The 25994-nt window shown below is 45.2% G+C and overlaps 1 protein-coding gene across 1 annotated transcript in view; it reads right to left on the bottom strand.

Moving 5' to 3' along the window:
- Nucleotides 1–25994, bottom strand: part of CFDP1 (craniofacial development protein 1) — a 669081-nt gene that overhangs the window by 264418 nt on the left and 378669 nt on the right. Inside the window, 1 exon segment of the mRNA XM_030203683.1 lies at nucleotides 23837–23956. Within this exon segment, the coding sequence (XP_030059543.1) occupies nucleotides 23837–23956 (120 nt within the window).

Genomic DNA, 25994 nt, shown 5'->3' with positions numbered 1-25994 from the left:
GACCCCTATTTTCCCCAATGTGGAAAATCCAACTACCCTTTTAAACAGAACACTTTACAGAAATATCATTCTACTATTGATCTATCCAATGCCTTTTTCTCTATTAAACTTGATACTGAGAGCCGCCCTCTTACGGCCTTTCAGTTTGATAACACTGCCTATCAATGGACACGCCTTCCTCAAGGTTTCATTGATAGCCCCACTATCTTTTCTCAAGCCCTTGCGGAACACATACGTGAATTTAAACAGGAACGTTATGTTTTACCACCCCATACAGCTATTGTACAATACGTAGATGATATGCTCATCACTTGTCCTGATTTTGATACCTGTTTGAAGGTCACCTATGCTTTCTTGTCCTTTCTGACCTCAAAGGGGTATAAAGCTAACCGAAAGAAATTAAGAGTAGCTTATTCTCAGGTTACCTTTCTCGGCCACCAGATTGGCCCTCGTGAACGAGGCCTGGGCCCAGATACTCTGAAACACGTTTCCTCTTTGCGCATGCCCGCAACTGTCTCTGACCTTCGAGCAGTGCTGGGAATGCCTAACTTTTGCCGACTCTGGATCCCGGACTACTCAGCTCGCACTCAGCAATTCTATCACAAATTACAGGGGCAACAAAAACTTAAACATGATCCTCTGCACTTTACTGCTTATGAAACTGAAAATCTGATGTCTTTAGTTAAGGATGTAATGCTTAGCTCTCCGTTAGCTACCATTGATGTGTCACAGGATGTTCATTTATGGGTGGTACATTCTGAAGACACATGGTCTTGTTTAATTACACAGGCAGATGAGGATATAGCGTGCGGCTACCTTTCTGGTACCTTTACCCCTGTTGAAAAAGCATTTGCTACCTGTGAGAAAGGGTTAGTCGCGGCCTCTACCGCGATCACTAAGCTGTACAGCTATATCCCCCACCTCCCTGTGATTTTTTCACACCTCACATGATGTTAAGTATCTTTTAGATAAGCAGATTAGTCATATGACTGTTTCACGCCTTCAAAAATACCAAGTGCTCTTGATTAGTGTTGTATACTCTATACACCCTTTGACCTTGACTAATCTTCAGCGTCTAGATCCTATGCTTACAATGACACAAAAAGGACCTGGTACCCTATTTCCCCACCAGTGTACCGCTCACTTACCAGTGTACCGCTCACTTGCCACCCTTGCCTGATTCCCTGACTGTTCACTATGAAATCTTGCAGGATGGAGAAGTGTGGTTTACTGATGGCTCATGCCAGAATGGTAAAGCAGGTTTTGCTGCCTTATGGTTCACACTGGAAGAGGATATACTTGATCCGGTGCAGTTTAGACTACCCGATACATTTACTGCCCAAACTGCTGAATTGTCAGCTGTAGTTTTATGTGTTACAATTCAAAGCCCTAAATACAGACCTGTCTATAGTCACTGATTCTGATTATGTTTTCTCCTCCTTGCATTCCCATGTCCGAAAATGGAACCAGAGGAGTATGATATCCTCCACTGGTCAGCCATTAAGCCACTTACCTCTGTGGACTGCCCTTTTTGAGGCGCTTCAACAGCGCCATTAAAAAGGCCTCCACACAGGTATTACCTGGATCAGAGCCCACCAAGAAACTACTTTCTCCTTTGCCATTAATGGGCACAATTTAGCTGACGAGCTGGCCCGGGAAATGACGTCCATGCGTGACCACTCCCTCAATTTGACCACTGACGCTGTGAGGTCACACTCTCACCACACCCCTTTTCCCTGCCCTGCCCTCCTACCCCGCCCCATAACACTCCCCTTACCCCTCCCTCAACACGCCCCCTGCCACACCCCTGGTAACCCCCCTGACACGCCCGCTAACACGCCTTCTACCCCTCCCTCTGGCACACCCCCATCTGAAACTCCTCCCCTTGATGTCATTCCACCTTCTGACCCGCCCCTTTCAGATTTTTCAACTACTTTACTGTCATCTGTGACACAAGCAGAACTCAAGCAGTGGAAGCTTGCAGGTTGCTCCATTAATCCTGTAGGTCTCTGGACACAACCTAATGGCCAATTGTGTGCTTCACAGTACATTTTATCCCTTCTACTACATGCTTTACATTATCTTTTACATTTAAATGCAAATCCTTTATATGACCAACTTTCTTCTAAACTGTGGGCGCCTCCGCTGTTACAGCAATGTAAAACAGTGGTTCAGAATGGTTACAAACGTTTTCTCTACACTCCAAAGCGGGGACCCGCTGTACCTGCTGGCCACTTGCCCATTGTGCAAGGACCTGGCTAGCACTGGCACCTAGACTTCACTGACATACAGACACCTGTAAGAGGCAAACGGTATCTGCTTGTCCGCGTGGATGCTTTCTCGAAGTGGATAGAAGCTTTTCCATGTACTAGAGAAACGGCCCAAGTTATGGCCCAGTCTCTTTGAAATGAAATTATTCCCAGATTTGGCATTCCATGTAAAATTACTACTGATAATGGAACACATTTTGTTAATGAATTCCTCAACTCAGTTTTTCCTGCTTTGGGTATAACTCACAGAACTGTTTGTGTTTACAAACCTACTAATAATGGCCTTGTTAAACGCTACAATGGGTTATTGAAAACTAAATTGCGACAGTTGATGGCAAATGGAATTAAAAATTGGCTGGATGCCCTTCCATTGGCTCTTTTATCTCTTAGAGCCACTCCATCTGCCTCATTAAAGCTCACTCCATTTCAACTCTGTACTGGTCGCAGCATGCGCCTCCTAGCTGGCAAACCTGCCAATCATTTACCAGATCAATACTCTGTTTATTGGGATGTTTTGCAGACTATCATACTTCTCTGTCTTCGATCCCGCAGGCTATCTCAGACCGAAGAGGGGAGGGTAATAACAACAAACCCGCAACCGGCAACACCAAGGCTCTCAAAGTTGGAGACCTTGTACACCGGAAGTATTACACATACAAGACATGGAAAGACCCAAATTACGTTGGACCCTTCCAAGTTGAGGCTCTATCTGCCACAGCAGTCAAGCTGCAGGACCACACGTCTTGGGTCCACCTGAAAGATATACGAGTTTACCCAACTGCAGAAACAAGATGTTGCCAGCCCAGCCAACACAAGATCAGCCACCCTCAACAGATCAACAGGTACCACCTCCACTGATCCCCATACCACCACCACCAGTTCCAGACTTGTGAATTTGCAAGTTTTGGTAAATTAATTAATTGATCCTAATTCTCCAGACCGCTTTGCCCTCCAGAATATTTACCTTAAAATTTCCAACATACTGAACCTCTACCAGTCTTATTTTGCATCACTGGACTAATTGCTACCTAAATGCAAAAGAACTGTACCACCAATGATATTCCTTTACAGGAGACCATCTGCTTAGTTACACCAACTGCTGTTCTTCAAAGAGACCCTACTATTGCTGATCTTTCTGTCCTCACAAATACTTCTGAGCCTGATCCTGGTCAAGTTGATAACCACATGAGCCAAGCTGAACCTGATCCTGCACCAGCTACACAGCCTTATGAGACTTTGACCCAGTGGTCCGCGGACTCCTCTGATGAATCAGAGGACACGGACAATTCTACACAATCACAACCTATCATAACTTGCTCTCCAATAGGCTTAGGCTGTATTGTTGGACTTGTATGCTTTACTCTTTTTTTTTTTTTTGTTACATTTGTACCCCGCACTTTCCCCACTCATGGCAGGCTCTATGCGGCAGGCAATGGAGGGTTAAGTCACAAGGAGCTGCCTGTGCCGGGAATCGAACTCAGTTCCTCAGTTCCCCAGGACCAAAGTCCACCACCCTAACCACTAGGCCACTCCTCCACTGTTGCAGGACTAATCTTTTATTTGGTTGACAGGTGTTATCTCATTCCAGCAGAGGTAAAAATTACTCCCATTGAAAACTCCACACTGAACATCATTCCCCTTGATAATTTTAGAGGGTCCAGTTTCCTCTCCACTGATAACTCTACGTTGCCAGCTGAGAACTTCACGCTGGATATATTTTATACGGATAATTCCGTATTACCTGTAGAAAATTCCACATTGAGTATCCTTCCTGCTGACGATCAGACGGGGTTTCCTACCCTTCCTGATACCCTCCCTGTAACAAACTCCACTGAAACTGCTACCTTTCCTACTGAAAATTTTACTTCACCTTTACTATTCCTTACCCCTACCAGACTTCTTCCCTCTCCTACCAGGAATTCTACCCTGACTGATACTGAAAATTCCACCTTGCCTGAATAAGTTCTCCTTCTTTGTAAATTAATGGTTGACCCAGGGCGACCTATCCCTGATAACCCCCCCCCCGAATTGAATATTTGGGAACGTTTTGTTGAATTTCTCCTTTCCATCCTTTTCCTTACACTCTCTATAATCCTTGCTCTCATCTGGTTTCTATACTTTCATTACAATATTTTGCCCTATTTGATTCTTTTCACTCAGCTGACCTGACAAATTTCTTTCCCTTGTATGAGTCAAACCAGCCCTGACTTAGATCTCTCCACACTTTGGGACCCCGCACCAAACGACAACCCCACTTGGGACCCTATAGAAAGATATCAATTATTGTGTGAACCGTTGCTTTAAACCTGGGGTATTGGCCCAGACAGACACATAGTTGATATCTTGGCTATATTCAACGGGTGCAGAATAATTGTGACTTCCCCCTAATAAGGCCTGAAACAGGGGAAGTGGTAGATTTTTGGATGGTCACATATAATCTTTTTCAGATTGGGTGGAAGCCCTGGCTCTTTGTTAGGAAAATTGGGAGTAGACCCCTTGAAATTTATTGTGCTTCTCTTGATAGTAGAGGGTCTTCTGTTGCTACTCGCCTTTATCCAGGCTACACTGTTGCTTAACGCTTGATCTACTTTTCCTAAGTTTTCTTTTCCATCATATGACCGAAGCAGATACTACCCAATCCTCTCCACTCCCTCTTTGGGACCCTGCCCCTGAAAATAATCCATCTTGGGATACCATAACCAGATATCAGGTATTGTGTGAGTCACTGCTTGATCCCTGGACCATTGGCCTTGACATGCACATAATTGACATACTTCCTATATTTGGAGGAAGTATAGCAATATGGATAGAACAGACAGATATACCATTACTTAGACCCAAGACTGGAGAAGCAGTTGACTTCTGGCTTGTCACACACAATCTACTTGACACTGGCTGGAGACATTGGTTATTCTTTAGGAGAGTTGGGGATAGACCTTTAGAGGTATACACTCTTTCTCCTGCAGGTGCCACCAGAATCTACCCTGAATACACCCCTACCTGATGCTTTACCCATACCTGTTTTATATGGGAATAGTACTTTTCTTGACTTTAGTTCTAGCTGAAACACTTGGTTTAATCCTTGTTTTCGTAATATTCTCTCTTCGGTGGTCACCGATAGGCTCCGGCCTATCTCAGTAACCTCTGCATTATACCCGTTTACCTTGATGTCTCAGTCCGGCTCAGCCATGACTGACTTCTTTTTCATACTGTACTACTTTACTATCATTCTTGTACCTTCCATACCACAAATTATAGGACCTGAGCACTTGATTCCCTACAGGGTGGTGTTAGCCCCTACCAATGAAACAGTTACTGTTTCTCTTGATGTTTGTGCCTTCACTAAATGTGGTGATTTGCCTTACCAGAGACTCTACATTTAACATTTACATGTGCCCTTTTGCCTCATGTGGAAGTTGGTCACAGGTTTGGTGGTATACAGGCCAAGGTTAATACCAAGGTAATGATAATCCACTCAGGAAAAGTATTAAAATCTTAGAGCCAAGAATAGATGCCAGTCACTTCCAGATGACTAAGTGCAACCCTGTTGCTATCACCTTTCGAGGTGTAACATCAGCTACTTACAGAGTCTATTTACTTGGAATAGATGCTACAGGAAGGGATCCCATTGCCACATTCCTCATAATTGCTCCTCCCAAAACTGAGCAGAGCAATCCCCTGGTACCAACGGAGGCCCCAGAAACCAAAATTCCTTATTAAGTCCACCAAATTACCAGTGCCAAAGATTTGGTTATGCTAGAGACTGGCTCTGGTGAACATAACCTTTGGCTTGAATGGGCTCATTACACCACAGCGAGTTTAAATGTATCTAATTGCTATTTCTGTGCTTTAGCTCGTGCAGAACCAGTAGTGGTCCCATTCCCCTTTGACACCCAGTACAATCCAACAGGTTACTGGTGTATGGTGCATTTGCTCCAAAGTAACCCCAACTATGACCAATCCTGCCAATCCCTTGTTGACCAGTATCCTATACTGCCCCTGAGGCACAGGATACCTCCCATTTTCAGAGCACCAGATCCTAAGACCTTGTTCCAAACTTGCCTAGGCAGATATCGAATCAGTAATCCCAGATTTTTAGGTAATATGACACACTGCAATACTACTCTTACCTCAAATTCTCTAGATCCCAAGGGTAACAAGATAAATCTCACTGCCTTCACTCTTGCCAGAACAGATGTATGGTGGTACTGTGGCACTAATGCTCTGTACCATACATAACAATTGGCAAGGAACATGCGCCATTGTTAAATTAGTAATTCCACTCACCATTGCCTCCCTGCGCCCTCCTCATGCCTCACAAAGAGCAAAAAGAAGCACATCACCTTCTGGCTCTTTTGATGACCACGTGTACATTGATGCAATTGGTGTTCCAAGAGGGGTTCCTGATAAGTTTAAGGCCCGTAATCAAATTGCTGCTGGATTTGAATCTGTGTTCTTTTGGTGGTCCACAATAAACAAAAACGTGGACTGGATAAATTACATATATTACAATCAGCAGAGATTTGTGAATTACACCAGAGATGCTGTCAAAGGGATAGCAGCTCAGCTGGATGCCACTAGCAGAATGACAATGGAGAATCGGATAGCGCTTGATATGTTACTTGCGTCAGAAGGGGGCGTGTGCAAGAAAATTGGCACCCAGTGTTGTACCTTTATCCCTAACAATACTGCTCCAGATGGTTCAATAACCAGAGCATTGCAAGGCCTCACTTCACTTTCTGAGGAACTTGCTACAAACTTTGGTGTTGATACATCCTGGACAGGTTGGATGGATAAAGCCTTTGGTAAATGGAAAACATTTATCATCTCAGCAGCAACCACTATCATTGTGGTAATTGCCATCTTTGTGCTTGTAGGATGCTGTAGGGAACTGGTAGAACGCATAATTGAAACCGGTATAAGAAAGAAAGATCCTGCAGGACAATATGTCTTGTATGAAAATATCATGACAAAAGTTGCTGAAGGGACAGAAACATTAGATTATCTCCCTATGCACTTTTCAAAACGCTATGCAGTAGAAGGACCTGCTACTACTTAGCAGTATTATATTCATGGTTTTGCTAAGTATTAAACAATGCTAATCAATATGTAACCTGCAATAATATGTATTATTCAGCTTAAGACAAAAATGTTATATTAAGAATTAAGATAAATATTCTATAAGAATATTAATCACATATAGATATATTATGTAATCAAGCTTGTAGGTTGATAGATTTTTATAAGCAGACCTATTTGCATGTCTCTCCGCAGATTTGACTAAGTCCCGAGAGGGGTGATGATAGGATTTATGAATGACCCTGGGGTTGGATAATGTAAAGGGAAAACCCCATACTCCCTAATCAGTATGCATATGTCAAGGCCTATACATGATGCTTCTCGTTTTGGACTGTACATGTTCTATGAAGATATCAGAGGCATACCACTCCCCCTCATTGGATGGTCTAAGCACCCCCTGGAATAGATGGTAACAACTTGGATGTTCTTCAGGTGCTGCCCCCACTATGGGGCCAGCAAGAGGGGAGATGTAGAAAAATGGTGCAGCCGGCACCCTTTTGGAAAAGACAGGTCAAGCAGATTTGATGGGCCTAGGAGTAGAAATCACAAGGCTTGTCTGTATCAAAAGATAACCAGAATTCAGTGACACTTGTTTGTGGCAGTTGCCAGATGTCGAAACTGGGTTCTGACGAAAATAACTGAAAAGAAATTAATAAACACCAGGTGCAGGACAAAACAAGAAGTTGTGGTTAAAAGCCCAGTATGGATGTCAGAAGACCAGGTGTGGAAAGAAGAAGGGGCTTTTTTGGGACAGTTATGAAAATCTGCGGTGAGGGGCGCAATAACGGCCACCTGGAAAGTTAGGCGTAAACATGTTTATCAATTTTGAGGCTCATTGGAAATAATGTTAGCCAAAAGAATATTTAAGGACTGACAGCTCATATAGCCTTGGAGAGTCCAGGACATGTAAGACCTGCCGGTCACTCTGTCGGACGGACCTCCCATAAGAATATGTCAATATTCTTATAACTCATTTGTATTGTTTGCTTTTGTAAGTAAATAAAACTATAAAAGAAAATATCCCTTTCATTCTCTTCATTACTTCTTATCTGTCTTTCTATTTGGTAAGATTTAGTTCACCGGTATACTTGGTGAAGGAGTCAGTAATGATTGACAGCAGCCTGTGGTGATTTGTTCATCTCTGGCTAGTGGTTTGACCGCTGTCCAGGGAGGAATAAATACACCCAAATATTTACAACATGGTAATTGGAACTTCACACCAGATATATTGATGGCTCGCTTCTGTGTTTGGAATCAAAAAGGTATTTATTTAATTTAGTAGGCGATGATGGTAATCTCTGCCCTTACTCTTCTCTATTTGTGGACTACCATTTGGAGCCTGATGATGTATTTCCTTACTTGCAAGTACGACATTACCACCACTCCCTGTCGTGATTAGCACTAACAGTTGATGCCTATGAGGCGTTTGCAGAGACCTACAGCCTAGAGGTGTAACTACCAGTTCTTCTGCACTCCCATCAACACAGTTTGTTGGACCTTTTACCACCAAATGATTTCACTGCCTTGGCACAGAAATTGTCAGAGGATCTAGTAACGCCGATTCCCCCCTCTGCTCTGTCCACATGCTTATGTATTATTGTCTCATTGACGAAGGAAGTTCTTCACAACAACATAAACTAGTTATGCGATTATATATATAACCTCAACGGGCGTTCAGAACGCACTTTGGTACTTCTGTAACATGTTTGAAGTGTGGTAACCTATCAGCAACACCTGGACATCTAATTTGGAACTGCCCAGTAGTACAAGCCTTTAGGGCCTATTTAGGATAGCATGTTTCTACAATGTGGGGCACATGCTGGACACCCTAGCCTGTATCACTTTTGTGAAATATGATATAAATCGCCCCCTTCCAAAGGGGCTGTGTTATTTGGGGTGAAATGAATCTTACAGAAATGGCTTTTAGCAGAACCCCCTTCAATATCCCAGTAGAGATCCTTAATAATACAGCAAGTATCTATGGAGAAGTGTGATATTAAAAGCTTAGAAACTGTGCCTGGATGCCACTTTTGATACAATTGGGAACCCTTTTGGGCTACCTTGACGCCTACAGAGCAAAGCCGGATATTAAATTATTGACTGTTATTTAAGCTCGATGCCCTGTGTTTCAGGAGGTTGATAAGTGACTATTTTTTTTTTATTATTTTCTCTACCGGGGTGGGGGAGGGACAATTGATCCTTTTATATTGATATTGCTGTGATATTTTTCAAGGTGTGTTAAGTTGGATCCATTGTTGGCACTCTGTATTGTTACCATTTGGAATTTCAATAAAAATATATTTTTTAAAAAGTATTATCATGTAACTTAATTGAGTGCGCCCTAGTCTTTGTACCTTTTAAAAGAGTAAAAAATTGTTTCAATTTTACCCATCCTATAGCACTCAGGATTTTGCAAACCTCTATCATATCACTCCTCAGCTATTTCTTCTTCCAAGCTAAAGAGCCCTATCCTCTTTAGCCTTTCCTCATATCAGAGGAGTTCCATCCCCTTAATAATTTGTGTCATCTTTCATTGAACCTTTCCTAATTCTGCTATATCTTTTTTGAGATCTGGCGATCAGAATTGCATGCAATACTCAAGTTGAGGTCGCACCATGGAGCAATACAGAGGCATTATAGTATTCTTGGTCTTATTTACCATCTCTTTCCTAATAATTCCAAGCATCCTGTTTTCTTTCTGCCATCACACACTGGACAGAAGATTTCAGTGTACTGTCTACGATGACATCTAGATCTTTTTCTTGGGTGCTGATTCCTAAGGTGGACCCTAGCATCAAGTAACTATGACACAAATTATTCTTCCCAACGTGCATCACTTTGAATTTGGCCACATTAAATTTCATCTGCCATTTGTACGTAAGTATTGCCACACTGGGACAGACCAAAGGTCCAACAAGCCCAGCATCCAACAGTGGCCAATCCAGGTCACAAATACCTGGCAAGATGCCCAGTCTTCCAATTTCCTAAGGTCCTCTTTGAATAATTTTGTGTCATCTGCAAATTTAATCACCTCACTCATTGCTCCTATTTCCAGATCATTTATAAATATGTTAAATAGCACCAGTCCCAGTACAGATCCTTGCAGCATGCCACTATTCACCCTCCTCCATTGAGGAAAATGGTCATTTACCCCTACCCTTTGTTTTCTATCCATTAGCCAGTTCTAAATTCAAAACGGAGTGGAGGAGTAGCCTAGTGGTTAGTGCAGCAGACTTTGATCCTGGGGAACTGGGTTCAATTCCCACTGCAGCTCCTTGTGACTGTGGACAAGTCACTTAACCCTCCATTGCCCCAGGTACAAAATAAGTACCTGTATATATGTAAACCGCTTTGAATGTAGTTGCAAAATACCACAGAAAGGCAGTATATCAAGTCCCATTTCCCTTTCCCTTTCACAACAGAACATTGCCTCCTATCCCATGGCTTTCTAATTTTCTCAGGAGCCTTTCATGAGGGACTTTGACAAAAGCTTTCTGAAAATCTAGATATACTACATCAACTGGCTCATCTTTATCCACGCCTTCAAAGGAATGAAGCAAATTGGTGAGGCAAGACTTCCTTTGGCTGAATCCATGCGACTCTGTCCCATTAAACCATGTTTGCCTATGTGGTCAGTTAATTTTAGTCTTTATGTAGTCACCCATTAATAATGCGTGATTACCAAATGTCACCATAAGAGAACTCTCCAATCTCTGAAAGGAGGGATCTGGAGATGTGGGTGGTAAAGGATCCAGCCCAAGGGGGTGGATTCCTGGGTAAGTTGTAGAGGGAAATGTTTCTAGTTACTGAGTGAAAGTGTGGGAGGAGTTAGGAGGTATGCTTCTTATTTTCTTCATTTGGATCTTTTTTTCACTTTTGAAAGATGCTCTATTAGCTCTAATAACCCTCTTACTTCACCTTCTAACCAAGCTGGCTGTCATTTTCTCTTCTTTCTACCTTTGATATAAATTTATTTTTATTTCAATATTTAAACAAGCATACAACCTGTTTATGAAATACAGCAATAATATACCAATAAAGTACATGAATAACCCATCAAAATAAACGTCATGCTTCCTTAGACCACAAAATAAGTGTGTGAGTGGGGCTAAATGAATAGAGAAAACCCTCATCCACACCCTTGTCATCTCTCGTTTAGACTACTGCAATCTGCTTGTTGCTGGCCTCCCACTTAGTCATCTCTCCCCTCTCCAATCGGTTAAAAACTCTGCTGCCCGTCTCGTCTTCCGCCAGGGTCGCTTTACTCATACTACCCATCTCCTCAAGTTGCTTCACTGGCTCCCTATCCATTTTTGCAACCTGTTCAAACTTCTTCTACTAACCTATAAATGTACTCACTCTGCTGCTCCCCAGTATCTCTCCACACTCGTCCTTCCCTACACCCCTTCCCGTGCACTCCGCTCCATGGATAAATCCTTCTTATCTGTTCCCTTCTCCACTACTGCCAACTCCAGACTTCGCGCCTTCTGTCTCGCTGCACCCTACGCCTGGAATAAACTTCCTGAGCCCCTACGTCTTGCCCCATCCTTGACCACCTTTAAATCTAGACTGAAAGCCCACCTCTTTAACATTGCTTTTGACTCGTAACCACTTGTAACCACTCGCCTCCACCTACCCTCCCTCTCCTCCTTCCTGTACACATTAATTGATTTGATTACATTTTTTTTTGTCTATTAGATTGTAAGCTCTTTGAGCAGGGACTGTCTTTCTTCTATGTTTGTGCAGCGCTGCGTATGCCTTGTAGCGCTATAGAAATGCTAAATAGTAGTAGTAGTACATAATCATAATAATTATATTAAATTAAATAGGCTGCATGTCTCTCATATTTTCTTTAACTTTTCAGTTGTTTCATTTCTACGAATGATTTGAGCTGTTCCGGTGAATAAAACACATATTTTGTTGTTCCCAGTCTTAATATGCATTTACATGGATACGCTAGAAAAAAGGAACCCCCCACTTCCAATGTCCCTTTTTTCAAAGCCAAGAATGCCTTTCTCTTTATCTGGGACTGTTTTGTGACATCAGGGTAGATCCATATTCTCTTCCCTCCAAAGAGGGATTTTGCATTTTTAAAATATAATCTCATTACAGCGTCCAAGTCCTGTTCGAACACAAATGATACTAGTAAAGTAGATCTCTGTGTTATATCTTCTAAAGATTGTTCCAATAAGAGTGAGATATTGTTCAAGTTTATTTGGCCTTCAGCCTCATTTCCAGTCCTTCTCATTTCCCCTTTGGGGCTTTCAATATAATAAATTTTATTTATCGTGGGCATAGATTCTTTCGAAAAATTCAAATTTTCATTGCGGTATCTCTTAAATAAATCTAATGGGGTATTCCCCGGGGATTTAGGGAAGTTCAAGACCCGAAGATTCAGGCGTCTATTATAGTTTTCTTTATATTCTATTTTTCTTCTCAACTCAGTATTGTCCTTAATTGCAGATATTTTAAAGTCCTGTAACTGTCCCAAATCTTTTTCTACTTTAATTATTTTCGAGTCAAACTCTTGTTTCACTGTATCCACCATATTTTTCATTTCGTCAAACTTCCCATTAAGACGCTGTAACTCACCCGATGTCTTTTGCAAGATGTCTTCCATTTTATTCAATTTACTCCAAATCATTTCTAGATTCACCTCCGGAGTTGTTCTTTGAGGTAAAACCTCAGCCCCCAGCGTCTTCTTCGGCAGTCCTGGACCCTCGTTTGACAACTTCTCTGTCTCACTTCCGGCAGCAGAGCCCGTCATCTCCAGGGCTGTCTTCATCACGGGACACGGAGAGAATGCCTGCGTTGATGGTGATAGAGAGACTTCCTCTCCCCGTGAAGTTTCCTCTTCTCCGGCAAACGACACTAGGGGATCCCTCTCCCGAATGTCTTGAGAGAGCCCGGAGAAAAATCGCTCTATTTTCGGTTGTGTAGGGTAGAGGTAGTGGGAGGCGAGGGAAGCCATTTCACCACTCCTTTACGATTAGTATGCGGCATATTCAGGTAAAGCTTGTAAATTTTCTCCCGGAGAATAATCGAGCGTTCTGCAACCGGTCAGCATGCGGCCATCTTGAAACACCCCTTCTTTCTACCTTTAATAATACGTGGAATACATCTGGTCTGAGCTAGCAAGATGGTATTTTTAAAAAACGTCCACTAAGTTACTTGATTTAAAGTCCTAACTTTTGCAGCTGATCCTTTTCGCTTCTTTTTAACCATTTTCCTCATTTTACCATAGTCGCCCTTTCGAAAATTAAATGCTGCTACACTATCCTGCTTATAATCGAAAGAGAAAAACGCCAATATTGCGACCCAAATCTGAAGATGGGCGTCTTTCTCCCGTGGGCGCCCAAATCGGTATAATCGAAAGCCGATTTTGGGCGTTTTCAACTGCAATCCGTCGCGGATACGGGTAAAGTTGATGGGGGCATGTCGGAGGCGTGGTGAAGGCGGAACTGGGGCGTGGTTATCGGCCGAGGAGAGATGGGCGTCTTTAGCTGATAATCGGAAAAAAAGGCGTTTTTACCGCGATTTTGGGTCACTTTTTCTTACCCTTTTTTTCACGAAACAAGTCCCAAAAAAGTGCCCCAACTGCCCAGATGACCACTGGAGGGAATCGGGGATGACCTCCCCAGACTCCCCCAGTGGTCACTAACCCCCTCCCACCAAAAAAAACCCACTTTCAAAACTAGCCTCTAAACCCACTAAAAAACTAGTGTTTTCTAGCCTCTATGCCAGCCTCAAATGCCGTACCCACCTCTATGACAACAGAATGTGTTCTATCTTGTGACAGCCTTTCCCTGGTTCTGATGTGGCTCTTGGGTGAGTGTGACACCTTTTCTGTTATGCGCACTGCAGAGTCACATCAGCAATGCATTGTGGTGGGTGTAGGGTATTGGGCTCCGTGATTCCACTAGCTTGTGTTAAATGCTCACAATGTTGGTAGTTGGTAGACTCTACTCCCATGGTGCTTTTCCCCCTGCTTACTGGGTCAGAGTGTGCCCTGTTTTCTTTCCGGTAGTCCATGAGGTAGTGGCCAATTTTGTAAGCCAGTTTTAGATCCAGTTCATGTGTTAGCCACGTTACAGAACTTAGTTCTTACCTTGAATGTGGCTGAAAGAGGGCAATGTACACCATTCTGCCAGCTCTGACCTACTGCTCATCTCAGTACCAGCGAGACTCGTTGTCAGTGGGGCACAACCTCTGATCTGCAGTTAACTGTGAGTAAGCGTGCTTATTCCAATAAAGGACGTTTTCGAAGAGATTAGTCTTCAGGTGTCAACTGGTGTGCCAATGTTATATAGCAGCAACAAGTCCTAGAGGCCTGCGTGTATGCAGGTCCCTGGAGCACTTTTAGTGGGTACCGCAGTGCACTTCAGGCATGTGGACCCAGGCCCACCCCCCCCCTACCTGTAACACTTGTGCTGGTAAATGGGAGGTCTCCAAAACCCACTGTACCCACATGTAGGTGCCCCCTTCGCCCCTAAGAGCTATGGTAGTGTTGTACATTTGTGGGTAGTGGGTTTTGGGGGAAGGGGGTTGGGTGCTCAGCATCCGTGGTAAGGGAGAAATGCATGTGGGAGCTGTTTCTGAAGTCCACTGCACTGACCTCTAGGGTGCCCAGTTGGTGTCCTGGCATATCAGGAGGGGCCAGTGTACTACGAATCCTGGCCCCTCCCGTGACCAAATGGCTCAGATTAGGACGTTTTTGAGTTGGGTATTTTTAGTTTCCATTATCGCTAAAAAAAACAAATGCCCAGCTGAAAAACGTCCATTTTTTCGAAAATACGGTCTGTCCTGCCTCTTCACGTACCCGTTTTTGGACATAGACGCCCATGGAGATAGGCGTTCGCGTTCAATTATGCCCCTCCACATTTCCTTAATGACTTCACTCCAGATATGGGCTCAAATTTGATCATATTATGATCACTGTTTTCCAGTGGGCCCAACACTGTTACCTCTCGTACTAAACCTTGCATTCCACTACTTTTTTTTTTTTATTTTATTTTTATAAATACAGTACAACAATGCTTGCTCCAAAATGTCCAAAACATCTAAGATAACGAATTTAAATAGGGTCCATTACAATAGAAAATAGTGTGACTAGCTGAACAATATTTGCCTATCTAGCTCACACTGTACACTGCATTTTATACTTTTACCCCCCCCCCCCTCATATCCTTCCTCACCATCCATTCACCACTCATCCCACTTAACCCATACCTCTCCTCAACATTCACACTCCATTCTCCAACCCTCACCCCCCTCAATTCCCTGGCGCAGGTAACATTTTGAGACAATTGATCCATAAGCTACGGTATTGCCTGTGGACAATTTTTGCTGAGGTAGAGTAGACTTGGCACTCATTCTCACCAACTATTCGCATCTTGGCATACCACACATCAACCGGGATACTCTCCGAAGAGGTCCAGAATTGCAGAATAGATTTCTTTACCAATAAAAGTGAGGTATATATAAATCTCCTTTGTGGCTTAGAGAGGCCCTGAGTAACTAATAGGGTTTGGTCCCCCAAGAGTAAAGTTGCGTAATCCCACTCTATCCGTCTCTGTAGGACTTCAGTGAGCACCTGAAATGCCCGATTCCACAGGGACAGTGACGGACACTCTAAGAAAGAATGGACAAATGTCCCCCGTCCCTGCCTACATTTAATGCATTGGCCGTCCCCTCAAAGACCCATAACTGCCCCTTTATCTTTTGTAATATATGTGCGATGTAATATCTTGTACTGGGTTTCCTGCAGGTCTGCTGTCTTAACCATGTCATAGATAATGGGAAAAAGCTTACTGAACTGCTTAATAGTATAGTGTGTATTCAGCTCCCTGTTCCAATGGCTCATCAGTCGTTCCATCCCCTCTAGTGGCATGTGCATGTTTAAAATTTTATACCATGTGGAGAGACTATTTGCTATGAATGGTGTGCGCAATAAGATCTTATCCCAGGGTCCCCAGTGCCACCTCTCCCCATAGTCCCTTTGCAAGGAAGAGCAGTAGTGCCTCACCTGTAAATATTGCAGTAAATGTTTATTTGGAATATTCCACCGTTCCTTCAGATTATCAAAAGAGTCCAGATTCTCCTCTCCCTGTACCAATAGGTGGCCCAATATCACACATCCCTGCTCCCTCCATTTATCGAATACAGAGTATCCCAGGCCTGCCGGGAAGTCCGCATTACCCACGATACATAGGAAAGGGGATATCTCCGGCGCCCGATTCTGGTGCCCCCTCCACCAAGCCCACGCCCTCCGCATAGGCTGCAAAAAAGTCAGCCTCCCTGCCGTGTCATATACAGCACTGGGTTTCATGTGAAGTAAATTTATAAAAGACCAAGGAGCACTCCAACTATCCAATACTCCGCTAGGCAGAAATCGGTAGTGACCCGTCAACCCCTCAAAGATTAATCGCAATAGCGCCGCTACATTATACAGACGGAGTTCAGGCATGGCCAATCCTCCCGCCTCCCGATTTAGTGAAAGCTTCTGGTGCCCTATCCGCGCCCCCCTCCCCCGCCAGACAAAAGCTCGTATTATGGATCGAAACATTCGTTCATTCCTCCTCAATAACCATATAGGAGCTGCTTGTAATGGGTACAACAGCTTTGGGAGCAAAATCATTTTAACCAAAGCTATCCTACCCATCAGGGAAAGTGGTAGATGCTTCCACCTATCGCAGAGCTTTCGAATATTCTCCAGCGGATCCACCACATTTTTAAAATAAAATATTAAGGCGTTAGCACTGAGGAAAATTCCCAGGTACCTCATAGCTCCCTTAGCAAGTGGTATTGACAATCCCGCTAAGCCCAAATCCGAAGGGCGTCCCGACAATGGGAGCAGTTCCGACTTAGCACAGTTTACTCTCAATCCAGACAGAGCCCCAAAGTCTTCCACCAGTGCCAACACCCGAGGCAGATCCCTGGGTCCATTTTCCAGGTATAATAAGATATCGTCCGCAAATAGATTTAATCTATACTCCCGCTTCCCCACTCGAATCCCCCTAATGTTCCCACTCTCCCTTATGCTGACAGCTAACGGCTCTACGGCCAGCAGAAAAAGCAGTGGTGATAGGGGGCAACCTTGCCGAGTGCCACGTTGTAAAGGGAAGCTCTCCGTCAATTTACCATTGATTAATAATCTAGCCACTGGGAGTGTGTATAACGCCTTAATCCAGGATGCGCATGCACCTGTGATACCAAAGCGCTCCAAGGACCAAAACAAGAATTGCCACGAGATGCTATCGAAAGCTTTTTCCATATCCAGCCCCGCGATTATCGCCAGGCCCCCTTTGCCTCTATGTTCGTGTATAGCAAGAAGAGCTCTCATAATATTCATAGAGGCGTGCCTTCCCGGGACAAAGCCCACCTGGTCTTCATGAACCAAACAAGAAATCACCCCATTTAGACGCCGTGCTAGTGTAGCAGCCAGTATTTTCACATCCTGATTCAACAGGGAAATGGGGCAATAAGAATCCACCTGTTTATGATCCTTACCAGGCTTCGGGAGAAGTACGATGTGGGCCATATTATTTTGTATGGACCGCCCCTGATCTATGATCCCATTAAACCACTCACCCAAAGGCGCCGCCACCAAATCCGCCAGGATTCGATAATACTCTGGACCAAATCCATCAGGTCCCGGCGCCTTAGTCAGTTTTAAAGATTTAATGGTCTGCCTGATCTCCTGCTCATCAATAGGGCCATTAAGAGCCTGCAATTGATCCAACGTGAGCTGGGGAAGATGAACATCATGAAAAAAAGCCTCACAGGCGTCAATATCAAATTCCCTAGCCCCATAAAGAGATCTATAAAATTTGACAAATTGTTGGGAAATATGCTGCTCGGATGTGTACTCCCTCCCAGCAGCATCCCTGATGCTGGTGATAAGTTGCCGTTTACGATGGGGCCTAACCAACGTAGCGAGTAGTTTCCCAGCTTTGTTTCCCCATTTGAATAATTTAAAACGCTGAAAATAGATATCCTGTTGTGCCCTCTGTGTCAAGATTTCGTCTATCTGATGTCTAACCTCCGCCAATCGAGATCTATCTCCGGCATCCATGAACCGCATATGTGCCCTCCTCAAATGTTGGAACTCCCTGGACAAGCATATGAGATCCGCCTCTCTTCTCTTCCTCCTCCCTGCAGTGTAAGCTAGTATGTGGCCCCTCATCACTGCCTTTGAAGCCTCCCAATAGGTACCCGCGCTCACATCCGCTGTCTGGTTATGCATTTGATAATCTAACCACTGATTTCGTAAATATTCCCTGAATTCTTTGTCGTGGTACAGTGAGAGTGGAAATTTCCACACCCTCTCTTCCTGCCCTGCAGCGAAGGACACCATCATGGTAACTGCCGAATGGTCACTAATGGCACAATCCACTATGTGAACGTGAGAGGATCTAGACAGCAAAGATGGTGTAATAAGCAAATAATCCAGTCGGGAGTACGAATCATGGGGATGGGAATAGAAGGTAAACTCACTGTCATGTGGGTGCAATAGACACCAGATATCAATCAGCCCCAGTTGGGAAGACAAGAAATTGACTCCTCTCCCATCCCAATTCCCTCCCCTCAACCTCCTGGGTTTGCAATCAACCGTCTGGTCAGCAACAAAATTAAAATCGCCCCCCATCACTATATGATAATCTGAAAAAGGAGCCACTTTAGCTATCAACTCCGAAAAGAACTTTTGGGAGTAGATGTTGGGTCCATATACATTACACAATAATATACTCTGTCCCCACAGGTCCCCCAGTACAAGCACATATCTTCCCTCTTTATCCGGTATCACTTTATGGGTGGTAAATGGCAGTTGCTTATGTATTAAAATAGCCACCCCCCTTTGTCTTGAATTATAGGAGGCATATTCTACTTCTCCCACCCACCCCCTCCGGAGTTTTAGGTGTTCTGTTGCGGTTAGGTGTGTCTCCTGTATGAATGCGCTATCGGACCTCTCTTTTTTAAGCCAGTTGAGCACCTTGGCTCTTTTGACAGGGGAATGTAACCCATCAACGTTGAGAGTGACTACTTTCAAATTAGCCATTCAAATCACAGTGAAAAGTACCCGCAGCAGCCACTCCTGCACCAAATTCGCCGGCCTCCCAGCTGGACCAGCGAATTCTTACATCAAGGCACTCTAAAGACCGTTCCCACCTCCTCAGCATTTCTCGCTTTCTTCCTCGTTTCCAAACCTTTGTCTCAAACCCTTGACCTGGTCCTTTTAGCTCCCCCTCCCCCCCCTCCCAGCATACACACAGCCATACACCACACACACCAAGACACATACCTTCCCCCTCCCTTCCCCTTCCCACCCTCCACCCTCTGCCCCCCCCCCCCGTATACAGTTCCTGCAGTTCTCCTCCCCCTCTTCTTCCCCTTCCCACCCTCATCTTCCTCATCCTTCACCTTCCCAAAGACAGCCCTCAGCCTCTCCCCCCACCTCCAGCCCGTTTCAGATTATTAACCTTTAAATCCCCCCCCTTTTTTGTTTTTTGTTTCCCCACAACCAAAGATTACATTGCTGAATCCCTTTAACCATCAACCTTAAGGATACCACCACCCAACTAAATGTGAGAACTCTGCAGTACCCCTTCCTCCACTGCCACCTTTAACTGTGCTTTTAACCACAACCAGAAGAACAATTAAATTCAACAACAGTTTATACTCAAGTCCCTCTTTGCTCCACATCTTCAAAGACGTCTTCATGGCTCATCTACAGCATTCCTTTCTGCCGCACCGGCTCTCTCAGCCAACCCCGTCATCCCTCTTGAGCATTAGCTGCGATTCAATGTAAAAAAGCCTGGGCTTCCATCACCTCCTGCATGATAAGTGCCTGGCCACCGTGCCAGACACGCAGCTTAGCAGGATACAATAGCGCAAAGCGAACTCCCTTCCGATAAAGCTCAGAGCATACGGGTGCCATCGCTCTCCTCTGCGCTGCAACTCTAGCAGAGTAATCATTAAATAGAAGCACCCGATGATTTTCATATTCCACACTTCCTTTTGCTCGAAAGGCTTTCATGATCCACTCTTTAGAGAACCAATTAGTGTAATGGGCAATAGCCGTGCGCGGTTTAGAGTTGGTATCTCCCTTCACTCCCATCCTATGGGCTCTGTCACAGCAAATTGTGCCACGAGACTCCTCCAGTCCCAACGCATTAGGCAGCCACGTGTCAAAGAACCGATACAAATCATCGCCCAGCACTTTCTCCGGTAAGCCTATTATTCTCACATTGTTTCGGCGGCTCCGGTTTTCCTGCTCTTCAACTCTCTCTCTAAGTTCACCTGCCTCTTTTTGCAAAGCAGCAATCAGGGTCGCCGTAGCCCGCGCTTCTTCCTCTCCTGACGAAATGCGCTGTTCCATGTCCTGGAGCCTTTGGGAGTGCGAGTCAAATTTTTCATGAATCTCTTCTACTGCCGATTGGAGTTTATTTAGTCGATCAGCCAATGCCGCCGAGACCGATCTCGTAATCTCCTGCACCCACTCCGTCGTCGGCATGATCGTCGTGGCCTGAGGCCGAGTCTCTCCCAGGTTCTGTTGCTGCTGGGAGTCCGCCATCTTGCCGGGGCCCGTTTTCAGCGAAGCTTTCACTTTCTCCAATCCTTCCCTCTGTTGGTTTCCCTCTTTCTCTCTCTCCCCAATCCTTCCCTCTGTTGTTTTCCCTCTTTCTCCAATCCTTCCCTCTGTTGGTTTCCCTCTTTCTCTCTCTCCCTAATCCTTCCCTCTGTTGGTTTCCCTCTTTCTCCAATCCTTCCCTCTGTTGGTTTCCCTCTTTCTCTCTCTCCCCAATCCTTCCCTCTGTTGTTTTCCCTCTTTCTCTCTCTCTCCAATCCTTCCCTCTGTTGGTTTCCCTCTTTCTCCAATCCTTCCCTCTGTTGGTTTCCCTCTTTCTCTCTCTCCCTAATCCTTCCCTCTGTTGTTTTCCCTCTTTCTCTCTCTCCCCAATCCTTCCCTCTGTTGTTTTCCCTCTTTCTCCAATCCTTCCCTCTGTTGGTTTCCCTCTTTCTCTCTCTCCCCAATCCTTCCCTCTGTTGGTTTCCCTCTTTCTCCAATCCTTCCCTCTGTTGGTTTCCCTCTTTCTCTCTCTCCCCAATCCTTCCCTCTGTTGTTTTCCCTCTTTCTCCAATCCTTCCCTCTGTTGGTTTCCCTCTTTCTCTCTCTCCCCAATCCTTCCCTCTGTTGTTTTCCCTCTTTCTCTCTCTCCCCAATCCTTCCCTCTGTTGGTTTCCCTCTTTCTCCAATCCTTCCCTCTGTTGGTTTCCCTCTTTCTCTCTCTCCCCAATCCTTCCCTCTGTTGTTTTCCCTCTTTCTCCAATCCTTCCCTCTGTTGGTTTCCCTCTTTCTCTCTCTCCCCAATCCTTCCCTCTGTTGTTTTCCCTCTTTCTCTCTCTCCCCAATCCTTCCCTCTGTTGGTTTCCCTCTTTCTCCAATCCTTCCCTCTGTTGGTTTCCCTCTTTCTCTCTCTCCCTAATCCTTCCCTCTGTTGGTTTCCCTCTTTCTCCAATCCTTCCCTCTGTTGGTTTCCCTCTTTCTCTCTCTCCCCAATCCTTCCCTCTGTTGTTTTCCCTCTTTCTCTCTCTCCCCAATCCTTCCCTCTGTTGGTTTCCCTCTTTCTCCAATCCTTCCCTCTGTTGGTTTCCCTCTTTCTCTCTCTCCCTAATCCTTCCCTCTGTTGTTTTCCCTCTTTCTCTCTCTCCCCAATCCTTCCCTCTGTTGTTTTCCCTCCTTCTCCAATCCTTCCCTCTGTTGGTTTCCCTCTTTCTCTCTCTCCCCAATCCTTCCCTCTGTTGGTTTCCCTCTTTCTCCAATCCTTCCCTCTGTTGGTTTCCCTCTTTCTCTCTCTCCCCAATCCTTCCCTCTGTTGTTTTCCCTCTTTCTCCAATCCTTCCCTCTGTTGGTTTCCCTCTTTCTCTCTCTCCCCAATCCTTCCCTCTGTTGTTTTCCCTCTTTCTCTCTCTCCCCAATCCTTCCCTCTGTTGGTTTCCCTCTTTCTCCAATCCTTCCCTCTGTTGGTTTCCCTCTTTCTCTCTCTCCCCAATCCTTCCCTCTGTTGGTTTCCCTCTTTCTCCAATCCTTCCCTCTGTTGGTTTCCCTCTTTCTCTCTCTCCCCAATCCTTCCCTCTGTTGTTTTCCCTCTTTCTCCAATCCTTCCCTCTGTTGGTTTCCCTCTTTCTCTCTCTCCCCAATCCTTCCCTCTGTTGTTTTCCCTCTTTCTCCAATCCTTCCCTCTGTTGGTTTCCCTCTTTCTCTCTCTCCCCAATCCTTCCCTCTGTTGGTTTCCCTCTTTCTCCAATCCTTCCCTCTGTTGGTTTCCCTCTTTTTCTCTTTCCCCAATCCTTCCCTCTGTTGGTTTCCCTCTTTCTCTCTCTACCCAATCCTTCCCTCTGTTGTTTTCCCTCTCCCTGCCAAGTTTCCCGCGAACGGCGCGAAGTCGCGACGCACGCGGCACCAGCCCCTATTTCCGGCCGCTGCTGCTTCTCCTGTTGAGCAGCAGCGGCCGCTACACAAAGAAAAAGAAGATTTAAAAAAAAAAAACGTCAAACCTGGCTGAAACGCGGCACCCCGGCACTGTAGACAGCCATTAGGCATTGGCTGTTGCCCCGCAGCCGCTCCTCCTCTTGCCTCTACGTCACTGCCCCTGGAGGAAGACCCCGGAGGAGCGCAGTGACGTAGAGGCAAGAGGAGGAGCAGCTGCGGGGCAACAGCCAATGCCTAATGGCTGTCTACAGTGCCGGGGTGCCGCGTTTCAGCCAGGTTTGAAGTTTTTTTTAAAAATCTTTTTCTTTGTGTAGCGGCCGCTGCTGCTCAACAGGAGAAGCAGCAGCGGCCGGAAATGGGGGCTGGCACTGCGTCCGTCACGGGGCGGGGGGAGCAAAAAAAAAAAGGTGCCGGTACGCCGTACCGTTGCGTACCGGCACAAAAAAAGCACTGATTTCACCTAAAATATTTCTTCAAAAAATATACTTAATTTTATGCAGGCAATGTTAAGAGCCTTAGTACCTTTACAGATATGCTCTCAAAACTATCCCACACAAGTTACCCGTGTTCCAAAGAAGGTATAAATATATACGTGCATTCTGTTCATGCATAAACGTATTTTATAAAATACAATTCTACCCTTGCTTCACCCAAACTAAACCCCTCTTGGAGTGCCTAAATGTAGATCACATAAAAGGTAGGCACTAGCATTCATTGTGTCTACTTTTTATGAGTGTACAACAGTTATATTTGAATGTAAAACATGCTCTGTAAAATTACCATCACAGTGTATATTTATTATGAAGGCCTCCAGGGGTAATCCTAAATTCAGATAAGTAGGATTCTGATCTGAGAACCACTGAAATTGGGGATCAATTATACAACAATCATTCCAACCTCTGGCCTGCTTCTAAATTCACTCTCAATTGTGCTCGAGCGGATGCTGCACTGAAACAGAATTTTTCTATGTGTAACATCGGTATATGGAACTCACCCAGAAACTGTGGGAAGACAAGAAGACACTGTCGAAGAACTTGAAGCCAGCTTCTCTGGCTCCTGCTGCTTCAAAAAGCATTTGGCTTCTTTAGAAGAGGCATCAACTTCTTTTGTCACCCTGATCAGGAAAGGAGGAAAATAAATAAAAAAATAATGCCTTAAACATAATGGACACTATAAAATATCATCAATAATGGAAGGTTAAAAGATGAAAAGGAAGAAAGTTACTATATTGTATTAAGGCCTATGACAAAGTATTTTCTGTGATAATAAAGACAAGGTTGGAAGACTGTGCAAAGATAGCAAGTGAGCAGCAAAATGGAGAAGCAAAAAGATTCACATTATTTAATCTTTGCAGTGCTCCTCTAGTGAAGTCCCTGATGGGAGGCGGGGATAGTGCTGGGCAGACTTATACGGTCTATGCCAGAGTCGGTGGTTGGGAGGTGGGGCTAGTGCTGGGCAGACTTATACGGTCTGTGCCCTGAAGAGCACAGGTACAAATCAAAGTAGGGTATACACAAAAGTAGCACACATGAGTTGTCTTGTTGGGCAGACTGGATGGACCGTGCAGGTCTTTTTCTGCCGTCATCTACTATGTTACTATGTTACTACCCATAAGTAGTAGATCTGTGACTTCATAACTACTTAAGCTACTGGTCCATAATTATGATTTTCATTCAATTACCACGAACCAAATAAAATATAGAATGGAAAGTGTTTTTTTTTCCTGAGCAAATGCACCACACTGTGCAACTGAGCTGTTATTCCCAAGTAATTAACATATTTAGAGCTTTGCAGCCAGCTTCAAAGTATGAATGTGAAGAAACACTAATTTCAACCAGCCTCCCCAAGGTGGAAGTCACACAATACCTCAAGGTTTGATTTCTGCACATCTGTGTCTCTGTCCCTAGGCTCCTTCCATGCCTAGCACCTTTTCTCTGTGTCCCTGTCCCATCCCCTCTTTCTTCCCCTCCTAAGGGGCCACCACCCTGCGGACAGCATCTCTCCCTCTCTCTCCCCTACCCACTTTTGCAGTCCAGGATATTTCTCTCTCTCTCTCCCTCCTTCTGTTGGTCCAGCATCTCTCCCCCTTCTCCTGCATTGTCTCTCTCTCTCCTTCCATTTCCCCCACTGCAGATCCAGCATCTCTCCCCCTCCACAGTCTGGTCTCTTACTTTCTTTCCTCCACTGCCACCTCCCCCCCACCAAAGTCCAGCATCTCTCTCCTTTTCTCTCCCCCCACCTCCTGGTCTGGTATCTCCATCCCCTAAGGGGGGGGTCTGGCATCTCTCCCCTCCTCAAGTGCCTGGCATCTCTCCCTCTTCCATCCCTTGGGTCTGGCATCTCCCCTTCTTCAAGTGTCTGGCATATCTCCCTCTCCCCCATCCTGTGTCTGGCCTCCCCTCCCACCAATGGGAGATTAACAGCTCTTCCTCTCTCCCCTTCCCCATTCTGCATGTCTGGCAGCTCTCCTCCCCCAAGTGCCTGCATCTCTCTCTCTCCCTCCATCCCGTGGGTCTGGAATCTCCCCTCCTCCAGTTGTCTGGCATCTCTCTCTCCCTCCCCACCCACCAACATGAATAGCATCTCTTCCTCTCTCTCTACCCCCCCCCCCCCATCCTATGGGTCTAGAAGTTGTGTCAAAGAAGACAGGACCACTGGGACACCCAGACACAGATCTTTAGCTCTACCTGCAACTCACTAGTCTTCCAGCAGCGAGAGAGGGATGAAGGGATGCCACTGGAGCTAGAGGGAGGAGGGGAGGGCTGACAGACCTATGGGAGGGAAGGGAGGGAGAGAGAGACAACTGCTGGACTGTGGGGCAGGGATCCTGGAGCACAAAAAATATGGCATTTTGGGTGCCGGTTTAGCCAGCCTGGTCTTTGCAAAACTGGCCAGTTGGCAACCCTACTACCCCAGCATCAACCCCTTCCTCTCACTGCCATATGCCAACATCTTCCCCCTTCTCCTAGAATCCCCTTCTATCAATTCAATCCCCAGTCCATATGTCAGCCCTCAGCCCCAGCATCACACCCTTCTCCACAGATCTGCCCCAAACCTCAGAGTCTGCCCTTGGTCCCTTTTTCTCCTAGCCCCAGTGTCAGCCTCTTCTCCCTAAATCAGCACCCTTCTCCTAGTTACAGCAAAAGACCCTT

Source organism: Microcaecilia unicolor, chromosome 5 (genome assembly GCF_901765095.1).
Source record: "Microcaecilia unicolor chromosome 5, aMicUni1.1, whole genome shotgun sequence".
Taxonomy (NCBI): Eukaryota; Metazoa; Chordata; class Amphibia; order Gymnophiona; family Siphonopidae; genus Microcaecilia; species Microcaecilia unicolor.
Note: the sequence above shows the minus strand (reverse complement) of the source record. Positions and strands in the feature narration are given on the sequence as shown.